Source organism: Cimex lectularius, unplaced genomic scaffold (assembly GCF_000648675.2).
Source record: "Cimex lectularius strain Harlan isolate CLEC.00 unplaced genomic scaffold, Clec_2.1 scaffold54, whole genome shotgun sequence".
Classification (NCBI taxonomy): domain Eukaryota; kingdom Metazoa; phylum Arthropoda; class Insecta; order Hemiptera; family Cimicidae; genus Cimex; species Cimex lectularius.
In genome coordinates, this window is record NW_019392704.1 from 212,296 (window position 1) to 238,510 (window position 26,215).

The following is a 26,215-nucleotide window of genomic DNA, read 5'->3' on the forward strand; positions in this document are numbered from 1 at the left end:
TATACGTGTAACCTTCGCCATTGTAGTATATGAAAAATTGATTTGTAAGAGTTGGTCTTGGAGTTGGAATCTAATGGGCTGAACCTTTCAAGGTTACACGGAACCAAAATTGACAGAGCCTTGGTAGCAACGAAGCGCTAAGCAGACCTATTCACTTTAGACTCATGAGCGCTGGCACGTCGTCCGCAATGGGCGAGACTTCACTTGCTAAAAGTCTTTTGCTCAATTTTATGCCAGAAAAATGCTACAACGAGTTTTTCTACAATTACAACTTTTTCAACGGTATTTATTATTCGTTATAAACGATATTTTTAAATCAAAATATTTATTAAATAAATTACTGTAAAAAATTATATTTTTTAGTATTTTGCCTGAAAGCGTTAATAAGCAAATGCCTAGGCTTGGCTATTATAGGAGGATCTCTGATGGGTAAGATATTAATTATTATTTACTTAACAATGGGCTAGCTAAACAATATAATTTCCTCATGCTTTGTGTGTAAATGCAATTTTTAATTGTGCAACAGTTCGTGGAGTGTCTGCGACAAAGATGCAAAAAAAGGGGACTGCGGTAGCCGAGTGGTTAGCATGAGAGACTCTCACGCCGCGGTCGTGGGTTCGATTCCCACCGTCGCCTCTGGCCCTTTTTTCACAATAACCCCCCCAAATTTGAACACACATATATGAATTGTCACATGGCTAATATGCATAGTTCATAACGAAAAAAAAAAAAAAAACTGAAAATTTTGCTATTAAACATTTTTTCAATGGAAATAAAAAATACACTCGTATAAAATTCATTGACAGTGAAAAAAAAAGGCTACACAATATAACACAGCATGTGTAAATGATGCAAAAATTTTGCTACAATAAATGATTCTGAACCTCTGCAACCCGAGAAGCTCTTATGTATCAAAAGCACTGTTTATAGGTGGCCCTCAGAGGACCTGACTTTTAGAAGGGGGAGTCAACCTCACCCGATTAAGAATAGGCCATGCAAGGTTGACACACAGACAGTTAATTTTGGGGCCACGTCCTGCATGTAGATAAAGGTTGCTCGAAAGAAAGGTGTCATTCCTTGGCTCTGTTTAGAGAGCATGTAGGAATGCCTCCTGACATGAGAATTATTCTTGTCTTCTTATAATGAAAATAGGACTGTTTATACATATCTAATCTTGTGTTTCTTTGTGTATGTTGAGACTGATTATATTTATTGTCGTGAATGTGTGGCGGAATCTTAACTATCCCATCAACTCTCTATTAGATTAGTTTTATAAAATGTGTAGAGGGTGATATAGGAAAATCAAGTACTCCACCACATCAACTGAGTGAATGGTATTTAAAGAGGAATTTAAGAGTGAGTAACTTAAGTCTACCCCCATACTACTAACATCCGAGGTCGGTGATTTTCAAGGCCTGCTGGCGATTTTATTTATTTTTTTAAAAATTGTATATATATTAAAAAAACTCCTTTAGGAAGAGAAAAAAATGGTGATTTATTGTAAATTTTACAAGAAGCTGGATTGCCGATGGGCTGCTAGAGTAGGTAGTTAAAAAATGCTTGCAATTTGCCAAAAATTAAAATTGGACTATTATTTCCTTTAAAAAAGTGATTAATTTCTGACAAATAATTGTGCCATTTTGTGTATTTTCTTATAGAAATATTATATATATTTTAATGGTACTTACATTGTTAAAAAGCTACGTTCCTCTTCTTTCAAATGGAATATTTGATGTTAAAATCATTTTAGCCATCAGATATTCCAATAACAACTTCTCAACAGTCAGAAAAATTTTAAGGGTAAAAAAATCATTAAATTTAAATCCAAATAAAAATTTATATTTATAGTGTAGAATGTACCAAAAAAAGTTTGGTCTACTCCATGCCTGGTCGTCCCCTTGGGAGAAATCATCATATTACATTAAGTTGTGAGATTTCCTCTTTTGATCTATAAGATGATAAACCAAGTGATACAAGATGATATGATAGTTTAGTCATTTTAGGACATTTTGATTTACCTGCCACGAAGTTGGTCTAGATTTTTCAGACTAAAATGGTGTACCAGAGTCCAAAATGATTGAAAGAATTTCTCACGATAACATCTAAGAAATAAAAACGAATGAACCTCTTGTACTTATCTGCTTATGTCAAAATTCCTTTAAAGAGAACTAAACATTACATTAGCCTGTATTTTCGTCGTGTCTGATCATTGTGATCTGACCATCCTTGCTGGTGTAGTTTGTCAAATGTTTTGGTATGTTGACATTTTCAGTTGTAAACACCAGAAGGCACAAAACTACATATCACATTATGTTACATTGTGAGATTTCCTCTTAGGATGACAAATTTGTAGTTCGGTCAATTCTATCTGCTTATCCTGTCTGTTTTCAACTTCTAGCCATCTTGTTTTCAATTTTTTTACCCCATATAATCTAAACACACCCTACTATTGAAGATGAGTAGTTAGGGAAACAGCAAAACAACAGTTACATTTAGTATCAATTTCGATATAAATTTGTTTGTGTTTTTTCAGTTAAAGTTCCTCAAATAGTAAAAATATGGGCCAACCAAAGCGCTGAAGGGGTGAGTTTTACCAACGTCCTCACCGATCTTTATGCGATAACTTCTGGAAGCAGTTATGCCTTTGTGCAGAAATTTCCTTTTAGGTATAAAATCGGCTGTTATTATGCAATACAATTATCCATTTGTCATACTTTCCGTTTTTCCAGTGCATATGGCGAAGGGCTATTTTTAGGACTGCAAACTGTAACGATAGCTGTACTAGTGTTGCATTTCAATGTATCGAGCAATTTAGCGGCGGTATTCACTGCGCTGTATGCCGTAGTTATATATGTACTCACAAGTGGCCTAACGCCTGTATCCTTTCTATGGAATTTGCAAGCAGTTAGTGTGCCCATTATGTTTTTTGGAAAGGTAAGATTCATTTAAGATAGACATAATTAGTAGCATGATAATTAATTAAATTAAATTTAGAATCACTAGAAATTAACAACAAAGGTTTGAACAAATTGTGACCATGTTAGACTTGATTTATATCTTGTTGCATAACAATACCTTTCTAATTCCTAAAACTACACGGCCATTCTGTATCTAGATTTGTCCTACTTTTAAGAATCACGACTGGTTGTTTATCTCTCCTTTTATCTACTTCGTATTGAAAATAGGAATTGATTTAATATAAAAATCGGTTTTACTGAATTAAATTACTAAGTTTAATTTGCAAATGTAAATGCTAAGATTTTAACTATTATTATCGGTCCATGTAGAATAAATAACTTGCTAATCTGTTTGTGAATAAAAATTATAAATAAGTAATAATGAAATCAATTCTTATAATTATTAAATTGTTCGCCTTAAACATTTTCTTGTCAGTGAATTTAAAAAATTGAACTTAAAACACAACCAAACGATAAAAATAAATAAATTCCTTGTTACTTTTAGCTCACTCAAGCATATACGAACTACAAGAACGGCGGTACAGGGCAATTATCAGCTGCTACTTGCGTCATGCTACTTTTTGGCAATGTGGCAAGGATATTCACGTCAATACAAGAGACCGGGGATATGATAATCATCGTGACATATCTTCTGGCCACCATTGGGAATGGGATCATTGTCGGCCAGTTCATCTTCTATAGGAAAGGACCGGTTGAAAGGAAGAAAAAGAAGCAGTAAAGTAATAAGTAGGAAAAAAAAAAGGTTTTTGAAAATTGTAAACGAACCAATAAATTTAAAAAAAGAAGCAAATATTGCTTACGTTACAATTTTATATAAAGATTTAATTTATAATTTTTATTATTTATCACATTGATTGTAATGTATAACAATAGTGCAATAGTGATTCAAATAAATTATTATTATAACTTAATTCCTATCTGAATCCTTACCATAACACATTTAGAGATTTTGACTTTTTCTCTTCGATTAAGTTTTTAGCCAAAGTCATCAACTGATCTCTTAATTGATCAACCGTTTTATTGGCATCAATTACCTGAAAAATGATTCTGTATTATCAATATGATAATAACAATTTATTGTACACAGATAATTATATTAATAAGTAATATGCAGGAGAGTCCCCAGTATCCAGGGTGCACTTAGGTATTTTTTTTGTCATTCAAGGAAAGCAATGATAACTACATAAACCGTATATGAATAGTTTATACAAAAATGTGTTGAGGGAGTTCTGAATTCTTGGCCAATAGTGCTTGAAGTTGATGAAGATGATTCTTTTCTCGACATTGTCAAAGCTCTCCTGGATTTTATGGATGTTGACAGGATGGCATAATATAATGGCTGGAAGTGGTTTTGCAAAACACAGAAACTGAAATACGAAGAATTCCTCCTGTGCTGTATGGAATGAAGAACCTCTAATTTGATCGTAACTGAACATCTTTGTCTGCCTATCCTCGCCAGGTTGGTCTGTTAAGGCGTTTCAGCATTTCGCCATTTTCGAGTATGTTATCAACTTCTAGGACCCTTGAAGAGAGGAGCCAGAAATGCATTGCTATTAATTAATAAACAAATAAAAAGTTGAAGCAGTTCATGATTTTTATTATTAATCCCAATAAGAAACATTTAAAAATAAGGAAGAGTAGCAATGTTGATTGATGTACTATAAATTATATAGTACTTATTTAGACTTTTTACACATGTTTTCCAACTTAACCTTCACATTTGGATCAATAAACAATTATAATTCCAGCTTTTTGATTATCTACGGACCCTTCTGTTGGTAATGAAGGTTTTCCTTATTTTGAACTGATCGATACTGAACACTACTGGGTCTGTCTATTCTCGCTGGTTTATGTTTTGCTCATAAGGGCTTCAGCTTCACACACTTCTTCAGTGAGGATCAAAGAAGAGATTTTTAGTGGCTCTTGGGAGGTTTTAATACTAACCCCCCAGTGTCATTCGAATTCAGGGGAAAATTTGCCTCAACATTAAAGTTAAACTGTAGTTCATAAGTTTAAATAACCAAGAATGATTTTTGACAAAAAATTAACCTGTAACCCTCACCTACAACACATCAACCAACAGTAAAATACAGTCGACACTCTTGATAATTCGAACCCAAGTGGCCACAAGAATAATTTGAATTATCGACAGTACAAAAAATCAATTTATTAAGAGCTGAAGAATGCTCTTTCTATCTCTGGTACCAAAAATATTTCGTATTACCGAGTGAATTAAGCATAATTTTTATTTTCGATTTACCAAAGTGACCTGAGGAGTTAATATTATCAAGAAATTCAAATGATCAAGTTTCGAATTAACAAGAGCTGACTGAATCACTAATGGTGCCATGAGAAGAACCCTAAATATTATTACATTTAGCATTGTAGTACCTGCCATTCATCAAATTTTTCAAAGGATTTAAAAAATTTGGCAACTCTGTTTTGAATATCTTTGTTTTCATATCTTTCTTTTCCAAATCCATTTCTTTGTTTAGCCACATCGTTATCAAGGTGTAAGAAGAAAACAGCATCTGGCTTCAATAAACCCATTTCAGGTGCTTTGAACCATTCAATGTCCATATTATGCTAAAAGAAAAGGAACATATTTTATTTAACAAATAAAAAGTCAATAAAAATAAAATAAATTTACAGTCGATTTTGATGCGGAGTAAGCAACGCCTGAATAACTGTATCTATCAACAACAAGAGTCGTTCCATCTTCTAATTGTTGCTTCATCATATCACTACAAAAATAAAAATTGCAAGTTATTAAAATTTAACCACTGAAGTCGGATACCATTACAAAAATAATAGAATTTATTTTCTGTGAAATTCTTTATTTTCTTGGGCATGAATCAAGGTTTGATAGAAATAAATAAAAACCACATCTATTAAAATTAATACTTATCAAAATGCCTTACTTCAATTCCCATCTATTGGCTGAAAACAGTAAATGAATGGCCTGATCTGGCAACTCAATTTTTTTCGTCAAATACGAATCAATCACTTTTCCAATTTCAGTCGATCGATCTGTACAAAAATAACGTATTTTGCAACAGAAAGAGCCAAAGAAAATCTATATATACCTGGAAAACTAATGTTTTTCGCTTTGATCCCAGAATTATTTAATCCTTGTACTAATAATTTACATTGAGTTGATTTTCCGCTCCTGTCGCATCCTTCTATTACTATAAATGCTCCTCTTGCCATATTGCAATCTTATCTTACTAATTTAATTTAAAAAAATATTAATAACTGAATGAAATATGTATATAGGCAGGCAATGATTGATCTGGCAGCTTCAAACTGGAAAAAAAAATCTTGGTTTTGTTAAATAATTTGATCAATTGTTCACAATCATGCATGGCAGTATGTATTTTGGTCCCCTGATCCAATTTTTTAGACAAATGATATAATTTGATTTTTACCAATTGTTTTGGGCAGTCAGATTTATATTGGAATTTTGCTATCTTCATGAAGGAGAATCCTCAAGACTAAAGATAGGTTGACCAAAATGATCAGAAAAAAGTAAAGTAAAATAATTCCTGCCTTACAGGAGGGCTTAACGTCCAACTAACCATTGGGTGTTGCGGACAAGGAGTGAAACTATTTTACAATACATTTCTCATATTATTGTCCATTACAAAACCATCGATACACTGGGATTTGAACCCAGGATGGCTAGCTTGGCAAATATGAGTTGAACACCCTACCAATGGTGCCTGGCCTCCGCGGTTCCCAAAATGATCAGTAATTACAGTGTTATAGGCTCATCTCCCTACAGAATCTACAGATAAATCTCACAATTTGATGAAGTTATTGTTTTTTAAAATATTGTTAGATTTCTTATTTGTGTCTCTAGGGTGAAGTGAGAAAAGCCTAAATGCATCTCATATACCAAACCAGCTAAGATAGGCAAATCAAAGGATTGGAAATGACAATATTTTTTATGTTAAATGGGTCGTGAAATATATTGAATTTATTAGTGTGAATGTGTAATGCGAAATGGTCGATAAAATGTGAAGTCGACCCATTGATCCTCAATTACATTAGCCGTATAGAATTATCAAGTTGTTTATGAATAGGAAAGAATGTAGGAATGAGTGAGAGCACTACCTGAACCTAACTTCTGTGAGTCGGATGGACAAGGCTGACATCTGACCCCAGACTGCCAACAACACAATTGAAAACCATAAGAAGTTTAATTCTAAATTTCAATTCATACATAGTAAACTGTGAATGACCTATTCTGAGTTGGATGCATAAATAAGCAGACCAGAAATGTGAGGGAACATTAAAATTTAAAACAATCTTAGCATTTCCACCTCAAATAAATAGCGATAAAAATAATTTGCCAGTGCATTCAATGTTACGATTAAACAACCAAATTTTTGATAAATGTCTAATACACTGTCAGAGAAAGAAAAGGTAAATCAAAAGAAATTAATTTTTTTGAAGGATATACATCTGTCAGATAATGCAGCGGTAGGCAGACCAGGATAATCGGTAATGACCAAAGAAGTATTAAACAACCAAATTTTTGATAAATATCTAATACACTTTCTAAGAAACGAAAGGCAACTATTCAAAAAGAAGTTAGTTGAATTAGTTTTCACACAAACTGGGTGGCCGGACAAACCCTGCATGTATGTACACAGGCATTTGGTGAATGCCGAGACTTGGCAAATGTTCAGGGGCAAACGGCATATACCACATAGCTATAGCCACTTCAAGCTACAAAAATAAATAAGTTATTTTAAAGATATGTGTCTGGCAGGCAACAAAGCAAGGATAGGTAGACCAGGATGATTGGTAATGACCAAAGAATTATTAAACAACGAAACTGTTGATAACTGCCTAAGAACTTAACATCTGAACAACAAAAGGCAACTAAACAGTTTGTTAAAAGTAAGTTCTTTTTAAATAAAAAGAAATTAGTTATTGAAAAAAATATTTATCTGACAGACCCAACAGAGTAAGGATAGGTAGACCAGGATGATTGGTAATGACCAAAAAACTATTAAACAACCAAACTTTTGATGACTGCCTAAGAACTCAATGTCTGAGACACAAAAGGCGACTATTCAACAAGAGATTAGTTATTTTAAGGATATGCATCTGTCAGACAAATAGAGCAAGGCTAGGTAGATCAGGATGATCGGTAATGACCAAAAAACTATTAAACAACCAAACTTTTGATGACTGCCTAAGGACTCAATGTCTGAGACACAAAAGGCGACTATTCAAAAAGAGATTAGTTATTTTAAGGATATGCATTTGTCAGACCAATAGAGCAAGGCTAGGTAGACCAGGATGATCGGTAATGACCAAAAAAACTATTAAAGAAACCAAACTTTTGATGACTGCCTAAGAACTCAATGTCTGAGACACAAAAGGCGACTATTCAACAAGAGATTAGTTATTTTAAGGATATACATTTGGCAGACCAATAGAGCAACAGTAGGTAGACTAGGATGTTCGGTATTGGCCAAAGAACGATTAAACAAGGAAACTTTTGTTAAATGCCTAAGAACTCACTGTCTGAACAACAAAAGGCAACTAAACAGTTTGTTAAAAATAGGTTCTTTTTAAATAAAAAGAAATTAGTTATTGAAAACAATATTTATCTGACAGACCCAACAGAGCAAGGATAGGCAGACTACGATGATTGGTAATGTTAAAAGAACTATTAAACACCCAAACTTTTGATGACTGCCTAAGAACTCACTGTCTGAGCAACAAAAGTAACTATTTAGAAAGAAAGTAGCTATGTGAAAGTTTTATTACTCCATAACTTATGTATCATTGTAAATGACAGATAATAGAAATATATCCGTTTCAACAAGTGGTTGATGAACATATAATTTATATTCGTGTTGTAGTTTTACATTTATAAAGAAATAAAAAATACATAAATATATAACTGAGTTAACCTGTGAATTTATACATCGTCATAAATCTGCAAGTAAATTTACAACTCTTTTTAGTGAATTTCGAATTAAAATGAAACATGCATACACGTAAATATATATTATATATAAAATCCAACTTACAGCATATCACAGATATTTTATTTAAAATCTTATCATCAGTAAGTAGTAAGTAGAGAAAGCGAGACTTTAGTTCAATTTTTCGGCTGAATAGCATAACATTTGCCCTTAGTTTGTGGCGGGCTTTCTGTCTTAGCAACCGGACAAAAGCCAAACAAACTGACCGCTGGAGGTTTCATCCAATGGATTTATCTATAGTCATCATTTTATCAACAACAGACATTTAAAAAAAAATAAAAAATAAGTAAAACAATCGCTAAAATGTCCAATGGACAGGCCGGCTGTTGATTTGTTATCCAGCGTGTCACAGTCGACAAGTCATGTATATCTATTTGAGTAAGAAGGTAAGTGCCGCGCACCGGCTAACTTTCTGCAGATAGACTCACAGATGATATTTGCAGATCGCCGTCTCAAACAGCATCAAGATCTATTGCCTGGCATGGAGCAGCGCCCAAGGATGGATCGCAGTCGGAGGAGACGAGGGTCTTCTCAAAGTGCTCAAACTAGACGCAGGTCAGTCATTTGATCCTACATCGAAACGACCCCAGTTATCAATTCTGCTGCATGCAACACTTATTGATTAACTTAGTGTTTTCTCTGAACTTGATTATTTTATTTCTACGTTGTCTTTTTTAGTTATGAAATGGATAATAAATAAGATCTAGGAATCATATTTGTAAACATAAACAAATACAGGGGATATTGTTTACGATAGAACTTACAACTGGTTAAAGCATACAAAATCTCCGGCACTGTGAAATTATAGGAAAAATTACATTAACACTGTTTACAACGTAAATATTGTTTAGACTGCAGTGGTTCCCAAAGAGGTCCCTATGGACCCTCAGGGCCCCCCCCGGTATCATTCAGGGGGTGGAAAATTAAAATTGATTTGGGGGTCCCTGAACAATGGAAGGGGCTGCGCGTAAGGTTTAATATAAAATAATAAAATTGTGATCCATTTTTATTATGAAAATTAGCAGTATTGTAATACTCGGTAACGAGTAAGAGAACTGATAAGGTAGGCAGGAACTTAGTAGAGACTAAGTAACTGTCGTAACTTGTAACGAATAAGAAAAATGATAATTTGGAGATCGTGAGATGCGTCTGGTGTGACGTATGTTTTAGAAAAACATTTTCTTTATTGTGCCATCGTTTCGATCTTCATTGAGATCATCTTCAGGTCCTGGGATTTATAAACATTGTTTAAATTTTACAACTACATGTAGGATGTGAAAAAATGAATGTACACAATGCTAGAAAGTGTTTGTTTTCTGCGTTACACAGTAACAGGGTTGTTTGTTACAGTAACAGTGGTTTGTTGCAAATAAAACATTTGATATACAGATTTTCTTATGAGTGAGCTGAAGAAAAAATGCTGACAATACAGTGTTGAATATTGGAAATATGGCTTTATTTCATTACGAGGAAATAGTACTTTACCTATGTGTCTTCTATTGGGTTGTCCGGAAAATAATGCAGGATTTTGGTATTAAACAAAAAAAAAGAAACTAGTTACTTTAAAGCAATGTTCTTTAATCAAAAATACATTTCTCCCAACGTGTTGGTAACTTATTAATTCCGTCTGAGTAGAATTCAGAATTTTTAGAATTGATAAAGTCAATAAATGCATTTTCCAGTTCCGTTTGATTTTTGAATATTATGTGTTGTAAGTAGTGGTCCAGGTGTCTAAAAAAATGGTAGTCAGTAGGCGAGAGGTCCGGAGAGTAGGGTGGGTGAGGCAAAGTTTCATAGCCAAGCTCCAATAATTTTTGTGACGTTACACGTGACACATGTGGTCGAGCGTTGTCATGCAACAAAATGGGCCCTTTCCGATTGACCAAAGAGGGCTTCATTACTGCCAATTTCTGATGCATGGTATTAATTTGGTTACAGTATGATTCAGCATTGATGGTTTCGCCAGGATTTAAGAAGCTGTAGTGTATTAAACCAAATGAAGCCCACCATACCGTAACCATTACCTTTTTTTGATGAGTTGGGGGCTTTGGAAAATGTATTGGAGCTTCTCCTTTGTCGAGCCACTGTCCAGAATGTCTAGTGTTATCGTAGAGAATCCACTTTTCGTCACATGTAACAATTCTGGCCAGAAATGGGTCATTTTTGTTTCGACAAAGAAGTGATGCACAAACATCAAAGCGCTGATTTTTTTGGCGATCGTTTAATGAGTGTGGAACCCAATTTTCAAGTTTTTTCACTTTTCCAATCGCCTTGAGGTGGTCAGCGACGGTCGTTTTACTGACTTTGAGTTGCTCTGCAAGTTCTCGAACAGTTGTTTTGGGGTTTTCTTCCACCATTGATCGCAGAACATCATCATTAAGAGAGGAAGGCCTTCCACGACCTTCTTCATCTTCAAGGCTGAAATCTCCCTCCCGAAATTTTTTAAACCACCTTTGCACAGTGCACTCATTAACACAACCCTCGCCCCAGACTTGGTTAATGTTTCTAGCCGTTTGGGCTCCGCTTCGGCCGAGTTTAAACTCGTAAAAGAAAATCGTACGAAATTCTCGCTTTGACATTATAAGGATGACTGAATTATTTCCAAGTAGCGGAATGCTACAGAGGTAAACAAACAATATCATTTGGAAGAGGATTAATAAGTGTTGACATTCATACAAATGAGTAATCCTGTAAACGTAAACAGAATATTTTATATAGATTTTTTTTAATGAAAACTTAAAATCCTGCATTATTTTCCGGACAACCCGATATGTAATAAAACTATGTCAAGTGATTCAATGAATCCTTCCAAGCAATAAAATATGTAGTGACAAAAAAGATAAGGATTTAATCTAGTTTCACCTAAAGAAGTAGCACTAGAAATTAAAAATTTACCTGCTAAACAGACACCAGGATATGTCCTTATCACTGGAGAAATACTAAACAATTGCTAAAAAAGGGTATAGTTAAACTAACATACCTATTTAATGCTGCAATCAGACTGAAATATGTTCCCAGCATCTGGAAATTTGCAGAAGTCATGATTAAAAAAACAGGAAAACCGGCGAATGAGGTCAAATCATATAGACCAATATCGCTACTACCGATAGTGTCTAAACTCTTTGAAAAGTTATTATTAAAATGAATAAAACCCATTGTAGAAAAAAAGAAAATCATCCATGGCCACCAATTTGGATTCCGAACAAGACATTCAACAATAGACCAAATTCACTGAGTAACGGACATAATAGAAAAATCTCTTGAAGAAAAACAAATTTGTTCTGCAATCTTCCTTGATGTCTCACAAGCTTTTGACAATGTCTGGCAGAAAGGACTCATCAATAAACTAAGAGGTATCCTACCAAAGCATTATGCCAATATTATCAGTTCCTACCTAACTGACAGACAGTTTAGAGTCAAACAAGAAGATCAATATTCAAAATTAAAAACAATAAATGCAGGAGTGCCACAAGGTAGCATATTAGGTCCACTGCTTTACTTGTTATCCACCAGAGATTTTATGAAAATAGATGGAGTAAAAATTGCAACGTTTGCAGATGACACAGTGGTGATATCACTAGGACCGACTATCACCCATTCAACCAAAATCCTCCAAAATGCATGTAATAAGATAAACGAATGGACAAAAAATGGTAAATCAAGCTAAATCAGCATAAATCAGTTCATCTAATCTTTACAACCAAAATGATGGACCATGTTCCGTCGCTCACAATCGATTAAATACTATACTATTCAGCGATACAGCTAAATATCTGGGAATGACCCTTAGATGCCAAGCTGAGATGGAAAGAACACGTGAAGAAAAAAAGTACAGAAATAGGTTCAAGGTATAGACAATTATAGTGGTTGATAGGACATGGCTCCAACCTTGCTATACAACATAAAATATTATTATATAAACAAGTCATAAAGCCTATGTGGACATATGGTATTCTACTATGGGGTTGTAACAAACACAGCAATATCAAAATCATACAAACACTCCAAAATAAAATCTTACGTAACATGGTCAATGCACTTTGGGACATAAGGAATAAGGACTTACATATGGATCTTAAGATCCCTGAAGTCACGGCGGAAATACAAAGATTTGCCGCCAAACACCAGGCTCGCTTCAGCCAGCATGAGAATGTGGTCAGAAAATTAAAATGAACAAAGCTATATGAACTTGTGTACTTAAAAATGAATAGTGAATAGTGAAATGTAAATCTTATTGTACCAATGGGTTTATAAGAGTGTAAACATTTATTTATTCTATAATATTATTGTAAAATTAATGGTTGGTCTAGTAAGACCAGTTTTAATAAATAAATTTAACTAATAAAAAAAATTTAACGTTTTTTCAAACAGTCAAAGAAAAATATTTGAAAACACCGTCATTGCAACAACTCATAGGGACCACATCTAGATAATGATGGACTGCATGCTTCTTATAACATTTTTTATTAATTGCAAGTCCGGAAAGCCATACACTATTGGTTAAGACTAGAAATTAGTGCTCATGGAGATTTGCAGTTGCTACTCACAAACATTGAACCGGACATAAATACACTCATAACATCTCATCGCGTCATTTTTTTTTAATTTTTTTTTTATTTTAAACAAAAGTTATAATTTCAATAAATACTTCTTCAACAATTTTTTTTACAATTTGTAATTTTTATACTATGCATTTATGTAGCTTTTTCACTTGGGGGTCTGTGGGCAAGTTTTGACTATAAAAATGAGTCCATAGGTCAAAAAAAATTGGGAACCACTTGTTTAGAGCGAACACATTGATTAGAGAATATTGGTCTATTTTTAAATCTCCATTATTGTGCTTACGGACGGAAATCCACCTTGAGGACATTTGGTAGATCATACTACCGTCCAAGTGGGATAAATTACCCCCTTTCTTAGGCTTTCCTCCGCCCATTTGTATAGGGATTTTGAAATCCCCTTTCTTCCTAGCGCATTAGCCAGGGACAGAGTAAAACGTCTATTTTATCCTCAGGATGTTGGACAACAAATACTTAATTTATTTCTGAAGTCAACATTTTAAAAACGTTTTCATATATGCCTAATTATAGAAATTTTCAATAAATAATTGAACAGTTTTTAAAGTACAACCATCAAGAGAATAGGCTTTTGTAATATCACAAAATTTGTTAGTGTTACAAGCTTCAATGTTTCACTTGATTCCAAGGGACCATGGTGGCTAAGTGGTTAGGTCGTCTGACAATATTTGCCACGCTAGTGGTCCTAGGTTTGAATTTTGGTTGTTCCCCCAAAGTTTTTTAATTGAGAATATTATGAAAGAATTTTATTAGGTTTCATGGTCTGCTTGACCAGATAAATTATTTTAAATTAAGGTTTTGGTTGAGATAGAAAAGTCAGTGTCACAAGCGGAATTCGAACCCAAGGCCGTGGGTTCGAATTCCGCTTGTGACACTGACTTTTCTATCTCAACCAAAAACTAGATTATGAAAGAATATTTTAAAGTGGTTCGATCCCTCGTACTCAATTCCATATGGGTAGTTAAACGTTAAGTCCTCCCATACGACAGGAATTACTTCTCTTCTTACATGATTCCAATCTTCAAAAATAAATCTTGGCTGTAGTTTCTTGTAAATTATATTAAACTAAAAGTTATGCTGAGAAGACAGTTCCTAAGGTGGGTTTCCAGTGCACAAAAATCACTTGCGCAACTGTTTCATCAAACTTGTCTTGCGTTGTCGATACCTAGCTAGGACTGCGAAACTTTTGGCACGATGATGTTTCAGGGTGAGCCAACCAGCTGCATTTTGGTGCACATCAAATTATTTCGTGTTGTTTGTTTCTCTCCGTGTAAACGCACTTATCTCGAGTATGAGAATGAACCAGGAGGACTGCATTCGACTTATTCGAATGTATCACCGATTTTTGTGGGATGCTAAAGATACAATTCATCATAACAAAAACAAGAGAGAGGATGCGTGGAAGGAAATGAGCATCAAAATGGGACAAAAACAAAAAGTACAATAAAAGTATAATTGGCACCTTGTTTTGCCTCTATGTTGCGAAATGTTTCACCTCATGGAAATATTTAACCCGAGACGATGTTTCATATTTAGTTCAGCGAGTGATTTTTTCACGCAATGGAAACCCAGCTCTACAAACCTCATTTTTTTTTTCTTGGATTGTGGGTACTTTGTAATAAAATTGATTTTTTTTCCAAGTTTTGTGAATTTTTCTTGTATTTTATGACAGCAAGTTCAAAAGGGGTTGCCAATCCTGCAGTACTAGCCATGAATCAAACTCTTGGAGGTCACAAGGGTAGAGTGCAAGTAATAACTTGGAATGAGAAACACGAAAAACTGACAACCAGTGATCAAAATGGTCTGATAATAGTTTGGACATTGTACAAAGTTAGTGTGAAACCTATCGTTGATTTACGCATGTAATTTTATTTTTAAACAAAATTTTATTGCGCTTTTAGGGTATTTGGCATGAAGAAATGATAAACAATAGGAACCAGTCAGTTGTCAGAGGCATGGCTTGGGACTCAGAAGGGCAAAAAATATGCATTGTTTATGAAGATGGTTAGAATAAATTTTTTAAAAATAATTTTGACAATAAATTTTGTAAAAAAACAATCGCTGTAGGAGCTGTAATTGTTGGATCCGTGGATGGTAACAGAATATTTGGTATTGAACTTAAAGGAGTTCCCTTATCTGGTGTACAATGGTCGCCAGATGGAAAACTCTTGGTTTTCTGCTTAAAATCTGGCGAAGTCCATGTTTATGATAACCAGGGGAACTTCACGGTAAGAAATATTTCTTATAAAATTTTATTAAATGCATCTGAATCTTTCACATTATTTTCAGATGAAAGTGCACATTCAGTGTTTCCCTTCGACGCTAGTCATGAATGGAGTGCCGATCGTAGGCATGACTTGGTACGATGGACGGAATGGTTTCGTTGAAAAAGACTGCCCTTGTTTTGCCATAGTTTATCAGACAGGCCACATACAAATTATGCGCCACCAGAACGATGAAAGTAAAAAATTTCTGTTTTTTTAACATTAGAATTTTTTTTGTAAACTTTTATCTTGTCAGATCCAGTTATTGTTGATTCAAGAGTCAACGCAGTACATTGCAGTTGGAACCATAACGGTACACTTCTTGCAGTTGTCGGTTCTGCAATACTACCTGAAGACAATAAAGAGTCAAATGTAGTTCAGTTTATTTCTCTATATGGAGAAGTAAGTCATAATATTATTATTATTATTTTTGCTATAGACTTTTGTTTGTTTTTTCTTCTTTTAGCATGTAAGAACAATGAAAATACCAGGAAGATCAATTACCGCCTGCCAGTGGGAAGGGACTTCATTAAGATTGGCTTTTGCCGTCGATTCATTTGTTTATTTTGCAATTTTAAGACCCGATTATAAGTGGGGATATTTTTCAAATACTTTGGTTTTCTCATATCCTGGACAAACAGGGACAAACGTTACTTTTTGGGATACAAATAGCTCTGAGGTTAACTGGCTTAGTTTTTTGATAGAGAGAGAGGAGGAAAAAACTTTTATTTTAAAATTTTCTTAGATTCACAACAAAGTAGTGCCTGCTTTGTACGGAATAGCTGCGTATAAAGAGTACTGCGTACTGGCTACTAAGGACACGACAAACAGACAATATGGACTTCTTGTTTGTAATGCAATTTCAACACCTGTTGATCGTATGATTTTACATTCAATTATCCTTTTATACTATAAAATGGCCGCTTTCTTCCATCTGTGCATTTCAGGAAAATATACTGACGTCGAGCCACTTTTTATTGCTCTGAATTCAACACATGTCTTTGCCGCTTCTAAAGATCATTTTTTGATTTGGCACTTTATGACACCTAAAAGTCATTCTACTTTGGGAATCGCTGGGAACAAACAAAGAAAGGAAAGACTCTACCATGTCGACGACACTCCTTCTGGAGTCGCTGAAGTCATTCAAGATCTCGATAAATCATATCAGGTTCATGTTTCAGTGCTCTTTTGCATGCCCTTCATTCATATGGCTGCTGACAATTTAACTTTTTTCTTTACTGCGTGAATGAGGGAAGCAACCGTTCACATTTTATTTGGCTAAGCGTTTGAAATAGAAACTAATTTTTGTTCTTTTTGTTTTGTTTTCTTTTAGCCAAACACAAATATGCAGGTAGCTTTTTTTAGTTTTGCACCTAGCTTCTCAATAATGGGCCGAACGAAACGTCCTGATTTATTTTGTTTTTAAGGCGACCGGGGATCCGATATGTTGCATGGCTGCTTCTGATAAAGTTCTTGTGATTGGAAGAGAATCTGGTGCTTTACAGAGATATTCGCTACCGCAAGTAGCTCTTGTACAAAGATATGGACTTTCTTCTAAACCCCAACGTTTAGCTATTAACTCAAATTCGACGTAAGTTAATGAAATATTCTATATTTTAAACATGCACCACTGTTGATTAAAATTAATTTAAAAAATTAATTATTTAATTAATTAAATAATAATAAACATGGACAACTGTGGCAGGTCTTAGGCTTATTTATTTAGTATGTACGTAGGCGACAAAAAAATTTCATGTGTATGCTGAAATTTTATTTACATTACATAATTTTACATAAATTAGCTTTCCTTAAAGGAAAGTTAAATAAAAAAATTTTGTACATTTTATAAAAAATTTCATTTATAGGTATGATAAAGTTCTGTTAGCATTATTTTATTATTTCCTAACTATTATGTTATGAGTCTCCTACTCAACTTATACATTCTTGTTTTTTTGGTCGCCACTGAATATTTATCACATGTGATAAAATATTTATTGTCATTGCCAAGACAAATCGATCGTCAAGAAAACGGGTTGGTTCTTTTTCCTGCTTCCTGCCTCCGAAACTCTTTCCAAATATCATAAGCACAAGTAAAACAAGTGTTGGCTTCCATTTTAACCACTTTCAGACAGAAACTGAATACAAACTGAAAAGTTTTGTGGTAAACAGAAAAACCAGAACAAGAGACCAGGGATAAGAGATTGGGGTGCCTTTTTTCCTACCTGAGTAAATAAAGTGACTTATAGTAACAATTATACTTAAAAACTACCAAAAAGGGCCCTATATTTGAACTTTGAACCCGCTAAACTTAGAAATGTTTCCCCCCCCCCAAAAAAAAGAACACTGGCATCCTGGGGCATATATAACTGCTGTTGGTGAACCCTGCTTTAAAAAAAAAAACTTTTTTTTTAAGTAGACTGCAATCAAGTCTAAATAACCCCAAGCATCTTTTTATTTACAAAATGAGCCATAACAATTACATTTTTGTTCAAATCAAAAATATGTTCAAACCTAATAGAGGATATATATTGGAGAGTAGGTAAAAAATAAAAATAAAAAATAGACAGCACAAACAGAAAAAAAAGAAAGAACATTGTAAGCCTGCAATGGCACAATGGTTGGACAATCTCTACATTTGCTTGCTTTTCTCTATGCAATAAAAGAGAGTAGTCGGCGTAAGTGCTTTGCTACTTATTCCTTGTAGGGGAAGGTTCTACAATTTAATAAACTAGAGGGTATATTCTTCAATATTTATATTAACACATTCCGTCTTTTAAATGTACACAAGTAAATCTTAATCAGTCTAAAAAGTCAGCCACAACTCTAAATCTGGGATGAGTCTCTTAACAGAGACCCCAAATACTTTTGACCATTGACCAATCCAATAGGTCTCAACGGCCGGTCCTCACTGGCTCTAGCTGGCTTAGTCCCCTTGTTGAGCCCCATGCGGAGTGTGGCTGCTCCTGTTCTGGATTGACTCCTAGAGTCGTGGACTGTTCACAGCCTGAGGTGAGTCCTTGGTCTTGACTGATGTTTCTCAAATTTCCAAATGTTCCCTATTTTTACCAGTTTCTCTACTGGAATAGGGTGTAAAGGAAAATCAAAAGTTGGGGGAGTTTCCACGCCGCGGGTGGACCGGTGAAGATTGATGTCGCGCACCTGTTGACATGCTCCTAATTTACGATATTCTACATTGCTACATAATTTTGGCATTGTGATTGCTCTTCAGCACCAAATAACATGACATTAGTTATTTAGTCGATCAGTTGTCCAACTATTACAAATTTATGTTTTCCAGGCTTATGGGAAACGTCCTTTGGCTCCATCTGGGTCTGTGACACCTTACAATGTTCTTATTTATTTGACCAACTGTGTAATTATTGCAGGGCTATGTTTCCTTAGTTTGTGAGAAACGTCACATCACTCCCGTCTGTGCTGTGACACCCATTGACCAACTGCTTAATTACAGCAGAGTTATGTTTCCCATATTGGTGGGGGACATCACGTTCCACCTGGGCCCCTTCTGATTCACAGCCTTTTTATAGCATTTAAACTAATTATTTTTTGTTCTTACTTTAACAACTACAACTTATTCTAAGATGGAGACCAGCTTACAACATTCTCTTGGTCTTGAAAGACCCAGGATGACGGTGTGAGTGTTAAAGAACAAAAATTTTCAATATTTAATATTTCATTCACTGGAAAAAAGACATGATTTCTATACGTTTTGTAGGCCTCTATTATGGAACTTTTACATACTCTCTTTATTATTTTTTCATTTAAACTACTGGATATTCACATTTTAAAAAATCAGACTCAAATCCAAGAATACCACAGAGAAATCTTAAAATCCAATCCAAAACAATTTTTCTGTATGAAAAGAGTAATTAAATTATTTTAGTTATATGAATTTATGTTGTAATTTTTAAAACAATGTAACATAGGGAGAAGAATTTCAAAGATAGTATAATATAATTTTATTTAGAACAAAATTCCAAATAAGGAGAATTTTTTCTAGCATTGTTAAAACTGTTGTTTTGCTATATTTTGTAAATGTTTTGTAAGAAAAAAAATGTATACATATACATTGCAGGCTTGATTAAAATACAGACTAATTTACAAACAATTTCATAGGCGTTTGTCAATAATTGACAATACAGGAATAATGACACTTGTGGATCCAGAGGGTGGTGGTGGTGATACGGGAAGATTTGAGAGAAGGGATGTTTGGGACATGTTGTGGGCAAGTGACAATCCAGATCTGATCGCTATTATGGAAAAGACCAGAATGTACGTTATCCGCGGAAACGAACCAGAAGAGCCGATAAACTGCTCTGGATATGTTTGCACCTTTCAGGTATATTCAATTTTCCCTTGTTTAACCAACAGAATGTTGTTCATCTATATTTACTTCTTATTATCCATGGAAACCCTGCTTATTTTTTTCTTAATTGATTATTCAAATTTAATTGTTTTGTATTTCACAAAATTTGTATTTTATAAAAAAAAGTCGATTCTAAATTATTGTGTGCTTTTTAAAATTTGACGAGTAATTTATTTCAAGGACTTGGTAATACGGACAATTTTGCTTGATGATATAATGGCTCATCAAGATGCTCTCAACCCTGAGGAACATATTATAGATCTAGAGGTTAAATCGCTCAGGGATACGAGACAACTTTTGGAAAAAGTCGGCATTGCAGAAGCTACTAGTTTTATAGAAGAAAATCCTCACCCAAGATTATGGTATATGGTTTCAATGTATATAAATATCAATTTAATAATTTTTATTTACTGTCATATTATCTGAGAAAAAAACCTTTATCCATTGCATTAATTAAGGTTTTAAGTTGAGATAAAAAGTCAGCATCATGAGCGGGACTCGAACCCACGAACTTCAGCTTGATACGCCGCTACTCTACCACTTGAGCTATTGTGACTTCGATCCTCTTGGGCACAGGGTAACTGCACCTTTTGAATTTTCCCTCCTTTTTGCCATTTTTCAAATGTCGTGTAATCTATATGATTCTTGGCGAACAAATGAAATGGCTTTTATCTCAACTTAAAACCTTAATTAATTGTAATATATTAATTGGTCAAGCGGACCATGAAATTAGTGAATTTAATGAATTAAAATGAAGTATACTTCACTAAAGCTCTCCGTGGCCATTTCACTTGTTCGCCGAGAATCAAATAGATTACACGACATTTGAAAAATGGGGCAAAAAGGAGGGAAAATTCAAAAGGTGCGGTTGAGATGGGAAGTTGGTGTCCGAGTGGATCAAAGTCACGATAGCTCAAATGGTAGAGTACCGGCGTATCAAGCCGAAGGTCGTGGGTTTGAATCCCGCTCGTGACACTGGCTTTTTTATCTCAACTTAAAACCTTAATTAATTGAATGATATTAATTGGTCAAGCGGACCACGAAAAATAGTGAATTTATCCATTGATTTAATCCCATTTTTAATTTTTATTTTTACAAACTCATGTCAAGCTTCTATATACTTTTTTCCCTTATGCTTACTACTTGTGGTTAGAGACTGAAATAACAAGTAAAAAGGTTATAACAAACCAGCAACATGTTAAACTGCTTTCAGACCTCAACACAATATTAAAAATAAATAAATAATCATATTAAATTTCAGGCGTTTATTAGCAGAAGCAGCTGTCAAAAAATTGGACTTAAAAACAGCAGAGGCTGCTTTTGTCCGTTGCAGTGATTATCCCGGCATCCAGCTTATTAAGAGGCTTTCAAATGTAACGAACGATCAGATTAAAAGAGCCCAGGTAGCTGCATATTTCGGGGATTTTAATGAAGCGGAAAAATTATATCTTGACATCGACAGAAGGTTGTTTTGATTTTGATTTTTATACATTGTTTCTTCATTCATTGCGTTTATTTTTAGGGATTTGGCTATAGCGCTCAGAGAGAGGCTTGGCGACTGGTTCAGAGTAATTCAACTTATGAAACTAGGTACAGGAGGAACAGATTCACAATTACAGACCGCTTGGAATTCAATAGGAGATTATTTTGCAGACAGAGGCAATTGGTATGTAATTTATAGAATTTATACATAATTATAATTGTAATATTATTTCATTTTTGTAACTTTTTTTTTTTTTTGCGGTTATTTCTGTTTTATAGGGAAAATGCAAAAGAATATTATGAAAAGGCTCGCAACACGGAACGCCTAATGATGTGTTGCCAGCACTTAGAGGATTATGAATCACTTGAAAAAATAGTTTCCACTTTGCCCGACAAACATTCGCTTCTAAAGGAAATCGGCGAGATATTCGTCTCTGTAGGGATGTGCTCTCAGGCCGTGGCTACATTTGTTAAAGCCGGCATGATTCAGACAGCGGTACAGTCGTGTGTTAGTTTGAACCAGTGGGATCAAGCTGTGGCGCTTGCAGAAACGTACAACATGCTTCCGCAAATTGCCAGTTTATTGGATAAATATGCGAGATCTCTGACTGAAAACAATCGTCATCTTGAAGTCATACAGCTGTACAGAAAGGCCAATCGTTATCTAGATGCGGCAAAGATCATGTTTCAAGTATTTAATTTTTTTTTTTAAATTTTAAATCTATCATTTATGATAAACATAATATGTTATGACAGCTTGCTGAAAAAGAATCTGTGAAATGTTTTAAACCAGTGAGAATTAAAAGGCTTTATGTCCTTGCAGCATTGCTGGTAGAAGAATATACTGCACTGAAAAATAAAGATTCTGGTAGACCTACCAATTATTTACTCTAAACCTTTTTTTAAAATAATTTCTATACAAGTCAAATTTATTTTTTTTAAATAATTTCTATACAAGTCAAATTTATTTTTAGAAGACAAAAGTGGACTTTTGTTAGAAAATTATGATGAACTTAGTGGCATTGATTTGAAAATGATTGATGATGCATGGAAGGGTGCAGAAGCCTACCATTACTTAATGTTAGCACAGAAGCAGCTTTACGAAGGTATTTAATCTATTATTATTAAAATAAATAAAATTTAAAAAAAAAATGTTGGCTTGTGAAAATAAGTCCGTTGTGTTTTTCCATAATTTTATCCCTCTTGATATTTTTAAGCAATGTTTATTTAATCATCGTTGTTTAAATAATCTGGAAAAGGATTAGTTAAGGTGTTTTATTTGTAGTATTTTCCCAAGATTTCATATTTTTACAAGGTGTTATGACAATTTAACACGTTTGTTATGGGCATCATTCCAGAACAACGCAATAGACTTTTCCTCATACAAGAACCTTGTTCCACGATGTGACACCTTTTCTAGAAAACTCCCACTTTACAAAGCTTGTTGTAGGATGTTGGATTATTATTATTATAATTTTCACTAGTTTTCGTGGTCCACTTGACCAATTAGTATCTTTCAATTAATTAAGGTTTTTAGTTGGGATAAAAAAGTCACTGTCACAAGCAGGATTCGAACCCACAATCTTCGGCTAGATACTCCGCTACTCTACTATTTGAGCTATCGTGACTTCAATTCACTCGGGCACTAACTTCCCATCTCAATCCCACCTTTTGAATTTTTCCCTCCTTTTTGCCATTTTTCAAATGTCGTGTAATCTATTTGATTCTCGGCAACAAATGAAATGGCCACGGAGAGCTTTAGTGATGTATACTTCATTTTAATTTATTAAATTCACTAGTTTTTGTGGTCCGTGTATCTAGCTGAAGGTCGTGGGTTCAAATCCCGCTCGTGACTCTGACTTTTTTTATCTCAACTAAAAACCTTAATTAATTGGAATTTTTAAAATCAAGTTGATTTCACAGGGCTTAAGTAACTTTTCTATAAAGATCATTGGTCAATTTTTCTAAAAAAATTCTGATTTTCATCTATTGTAGGTTCTAGTTCCCTGAGACAGGATTGCTTGTTTCATATTTTTGTTTTGCTCTCTTTGTCTCTTCTCACTTGCCTGCCTCCGCTTGCCTGTTCCTGTCCGCTGCTGTCACTCACTCAGCCTTCGTCATCTTAACTGTTATCCAAGTGTCCATTCCCACTGGATGACTTCTGTCCTGTCTCCTATGTTGGCAGTATGCAACAATATATTAGAGATGTGTCCTAATTCCCCCCTCCCAACTCCTAAGGTTAAAATGACTTAAACAAAGAAGTGAATAAATAGTTGGTAAGGTTGTAACACTTGGAACACATCAACAAGTGCATTGTTCAAAAGCCTGAGAAGTTCTGGGAGGATGGAATTAAAAAATTACACAGACAATAGTGGAATGGAATAGTGGAATAGGCTCGTATATTTTTAATTATTTTCAACTACCTGAAATTTTCATTGAATTTACCATTAAAAGATGCTACGAACTTATTTTAGCTCATATATTTTTAGTTATTTTCAACTACCTGAAATTTTCATTGAAATTACCATTAAAAAATGCTACAAACTTATTTTACTACCTGATACATCATACTGAGGAAAAATATTATTTTAGGACACCATATAGATGCAACAATTACTAGCATACACCTGAAATCGTACGAAGCGTTTATTCCTTCTGAAGAAATATATTGTTTAATCGCTTTAGCAAGTTGTAATTCAAAAGCCTTTGGAACAGCTTCTAAAGCATTCATGAAGTTGGAAAGCATGGAAAGTGTAAGTAACATAACATTTCCTTTATAAACATCAAATTATTCATTAAGGTATTTCGAAATGAAAGTATTTATTATTTATGAGTACTGTTAGTCATGCGACTGTTGGTCATGATATTAAGGGTTAATTAAAATAATGCAATGTTTTTAGTTTAATGAAGTTAAGCGTGAACAATATGCCAATTTGGCTATGGATATATTCACAAAACATTCTCCAAAAGACCCAAAAAGTATATTTATGCAATGCCCTTCTTGCAGTTCCCCGTTACCTTCATGGTGGGTTGATTTTCTTTGTGTTATAAATGTCTTTATTAAACTTACATTTCTTATTTGTTCTAGGTCTGGTGTTTGCCAAGGGTGCGAGACAAGGTATCCAGTGTGCATCGTTACTGGCCGGCCGCTTTTAAATTTGACCTCAGCTTGGACTTGTAAATCCTGTAAACACAGCGCTGGATATAGCGATATCGGAGTTCGCCAGTTTTGCCCGCTTTGTCACGCCTCAGCTCGCATTTAATCGTTTAAAAGGAAATCGGCCAAAGTAAATTGAAATTTCACTGAAGTTGAAAGCACTTTGTCGATAACATTGTATTCACTATCAGGCTTCAGTGTGCTCTATGTGTAAGTGCCTTATAATTAATGATCTCATTCACTCTTACGCAAATTAATTATAATAAAGAAATGCAATGTTTGTAGTCAAAGTTTATCAGTAAACGGCTAATTATTTTTCTTAAGCCAAAGACAAGGTTTTTTCAAAGCAATTTCAATTATTTCTATTGATTAATACTGTTGTGATGCAAACATTCCGTCCATTAGTTTTATAATATAAAAAGATTTTATACACCATCCATCATTTTGATTTTAATTTTTAGAGAAGGAAATATAATAGAAGTACAAATTTTTAAAAATATGGTGTGTCAGCAAGATTGCATACGTGTTACAATAATTATTTTCTTTTTGTTTATTTCAATAAAAGTATTTAAGATTTAAGTGTATATTTATTTATTTTACCCAACATCTTCTAATTACTAGGACTAATAATAATAAAGTAATAATTGAAAAATATTTATATTGAGGGTGTATCAGAATTTTCCTAGTCATATTGTCTGGATTTTGATTATATCGTTGACACCATGTTAAAGTGACGAATGTGAAAAGTGGAGACAATCCATATTCGTCACTTTAACATGGTGTCAACGATATAGGTTATTCCCAAAAGCAAGTGTGTACTGTTTATAAGAAAGTCAGCAAGAATTCTCTAGATTTTCGCCAGTTTGTATTGGTCTAATTGTTAGTCATCATCATTTGCTGCACCTGACTGAGATTGTTGGACGGCGTTCGGAATGCTAAACCTTCTTGACTCACCTTTCTTGCCGGTAGTGTAGGTACTACTATTGCGCACTTTTTCAAATAAAATAAAATTGCAACGAAACTTAAAAAAGGCTATAACTTCCGAAACACCAAAGTAGGTTGCTACTTTTGATGTACTGGGGAAAACAGAATTTTTTTTAAAGTTCGTCTTCCATTTTTTGCACCAGTCTTTGATAAACTCAAAATGTTCTGACGTTCCAAGACGTTGGTTGTTGTAGGTTGCTTGGTTTGAATTAGGGTTGGTAAAGGGATGTATAAGAAAGTCAGCATATAAATGGTATACAGAATGGGTCAAAGAATGCTCTCTTCTGATTTTTTTCTTTTTTACGAGGATTCTCAACAGCAGAGGTTATACACACCCTCGGGGTACCGGTGTTTTTGAAAAAAAGCGGATTTGTAAGTATC

The 26,215-nt window shown here is 34.1% G+C and overlaps 3 protein-coding genes across 13 annotated transcripts; 2 read left to right on the forward strand and 1 right to left on the reverse strand.

Moving 5' to 3' along the window:
* Nucleotides 1–3,719, forward strand: LOC106665802 (mannose-P-dolichol utilization defect 1 protein homolog). Its single transcript, XM_014392527.2, has 5 exons — nt 1–282; nt 364–429; nt 2,534–2,666; nt 2,730–2,934; nt 3,463–3,719. Exons 1-5 carry the CDS (start codon nt 165–167, stop codon nt 3,694–3,696), a joined length of 756 nt encoding a protein of 251 aa, XP_014248013.1. The 5' UTR covers nt 1–164; the 3' UTR covers nt 3,697–3,719.
* LOC106665803 (thymidylate kinase) lies at nt 1,864–9,503 on the reverse strand. 8 transcript variants are annotated; one of them, XR_001340348.2, is made up of 9 exons: nt 9,032–9,176; nt 6,065–6,284; nt 5,900–6,008; nt 5,629–5,722; nt 5,370–5,564; nt 3,909–4,012; nt 2,180–2,432; nt 2,019–2,102; nt 1,864–1,948 (listed from the first exon to the last, which is right to left on the reverse strand). XR_001340348.2 is itself a non-coding variant. In XM_024226241.1 (7 exons), coding segments are annotated over exons 2-7 (627 nt in total). In that variant the 5' UTR covers nt 6,189–6,284; nt 9,032–9,176; the 3' UTR covers nt 1,873–2,101. The 8 variants fall into 8 exon arrangements, 5 of the variants coding, with proteins under 5 accessions (XP_024082009.1, XP_014248016.1, XP_014248015.1 ...); XR_002910141.1 differs by having other exon boundaries at nt 1,864–2,102; XR_001340349.1 differs by lacking the exon at nt 2,180–2,432 and having other exon boundaries at nt 1,869–1,948.
* Nucleotides 9,214–25,429, forward strand: LOC106665800 (WD repeat-containing protein 35). Of its 4 annotated transcripts, XR_001340347.2 has the most exons (23): nt 9,216–9,372; nt 9,430–9,541; nt 15,236–15,393; nt 15,465–15,567; nt 15,631–15,791; nt 15,853–16,024; nt 16,084–16,229; nt 16,294–16,506; nt 16,573–16,705; nt 16,775–16,995; nt 17,161–17,178; nt 17,255–17,418; nt 19,962–20,184; nt 20,392–20,573; nt 21,473–21,676; nt 21,734–21,877; nt 21,973–22,384; nt 22,450–22,561; nt 22,668–22,799; nt 24,286–24,446; nt 24,594–24,718; nt 24,782–25,060; nt 25,312–25,429. XR_001340347.2 is itself a non-coding variant. In XM_014392523.1 (22 exons), the coding sequence occupies exons 1-22, from the start codon at nt 9,349–9,351 to the stop codon at nt 24,954–24,956; spliced, it is 3,495 nt and encodes a 1,164-aa protein (XP_014248009.1). In that variant the 5' UTR covers nt 9,216–9,348; the 3' UTR covers nt 24,957–25,130. The 4 variants fall into 4 exon arrangements, 3 of the variants coding, with proteins under 3 accessions (XP_014248011.1, XP_014248010.1, XP_014248009.1); XM_014392523.1 differs by lacking the exon at nt 25,312–25,429 and having other exon boundaries at nt 24,782–25,130; XM_014392524.2 differs by lacking the exons at nt 17,161–17,178; nt 25,312–25,429 and having other exon boundaries at nt 9,215–9,372; nt 24,782–25,130.
* The last annotated feature ends 786 nt before the right edge of the window (nt 25,430–26,215 follow it).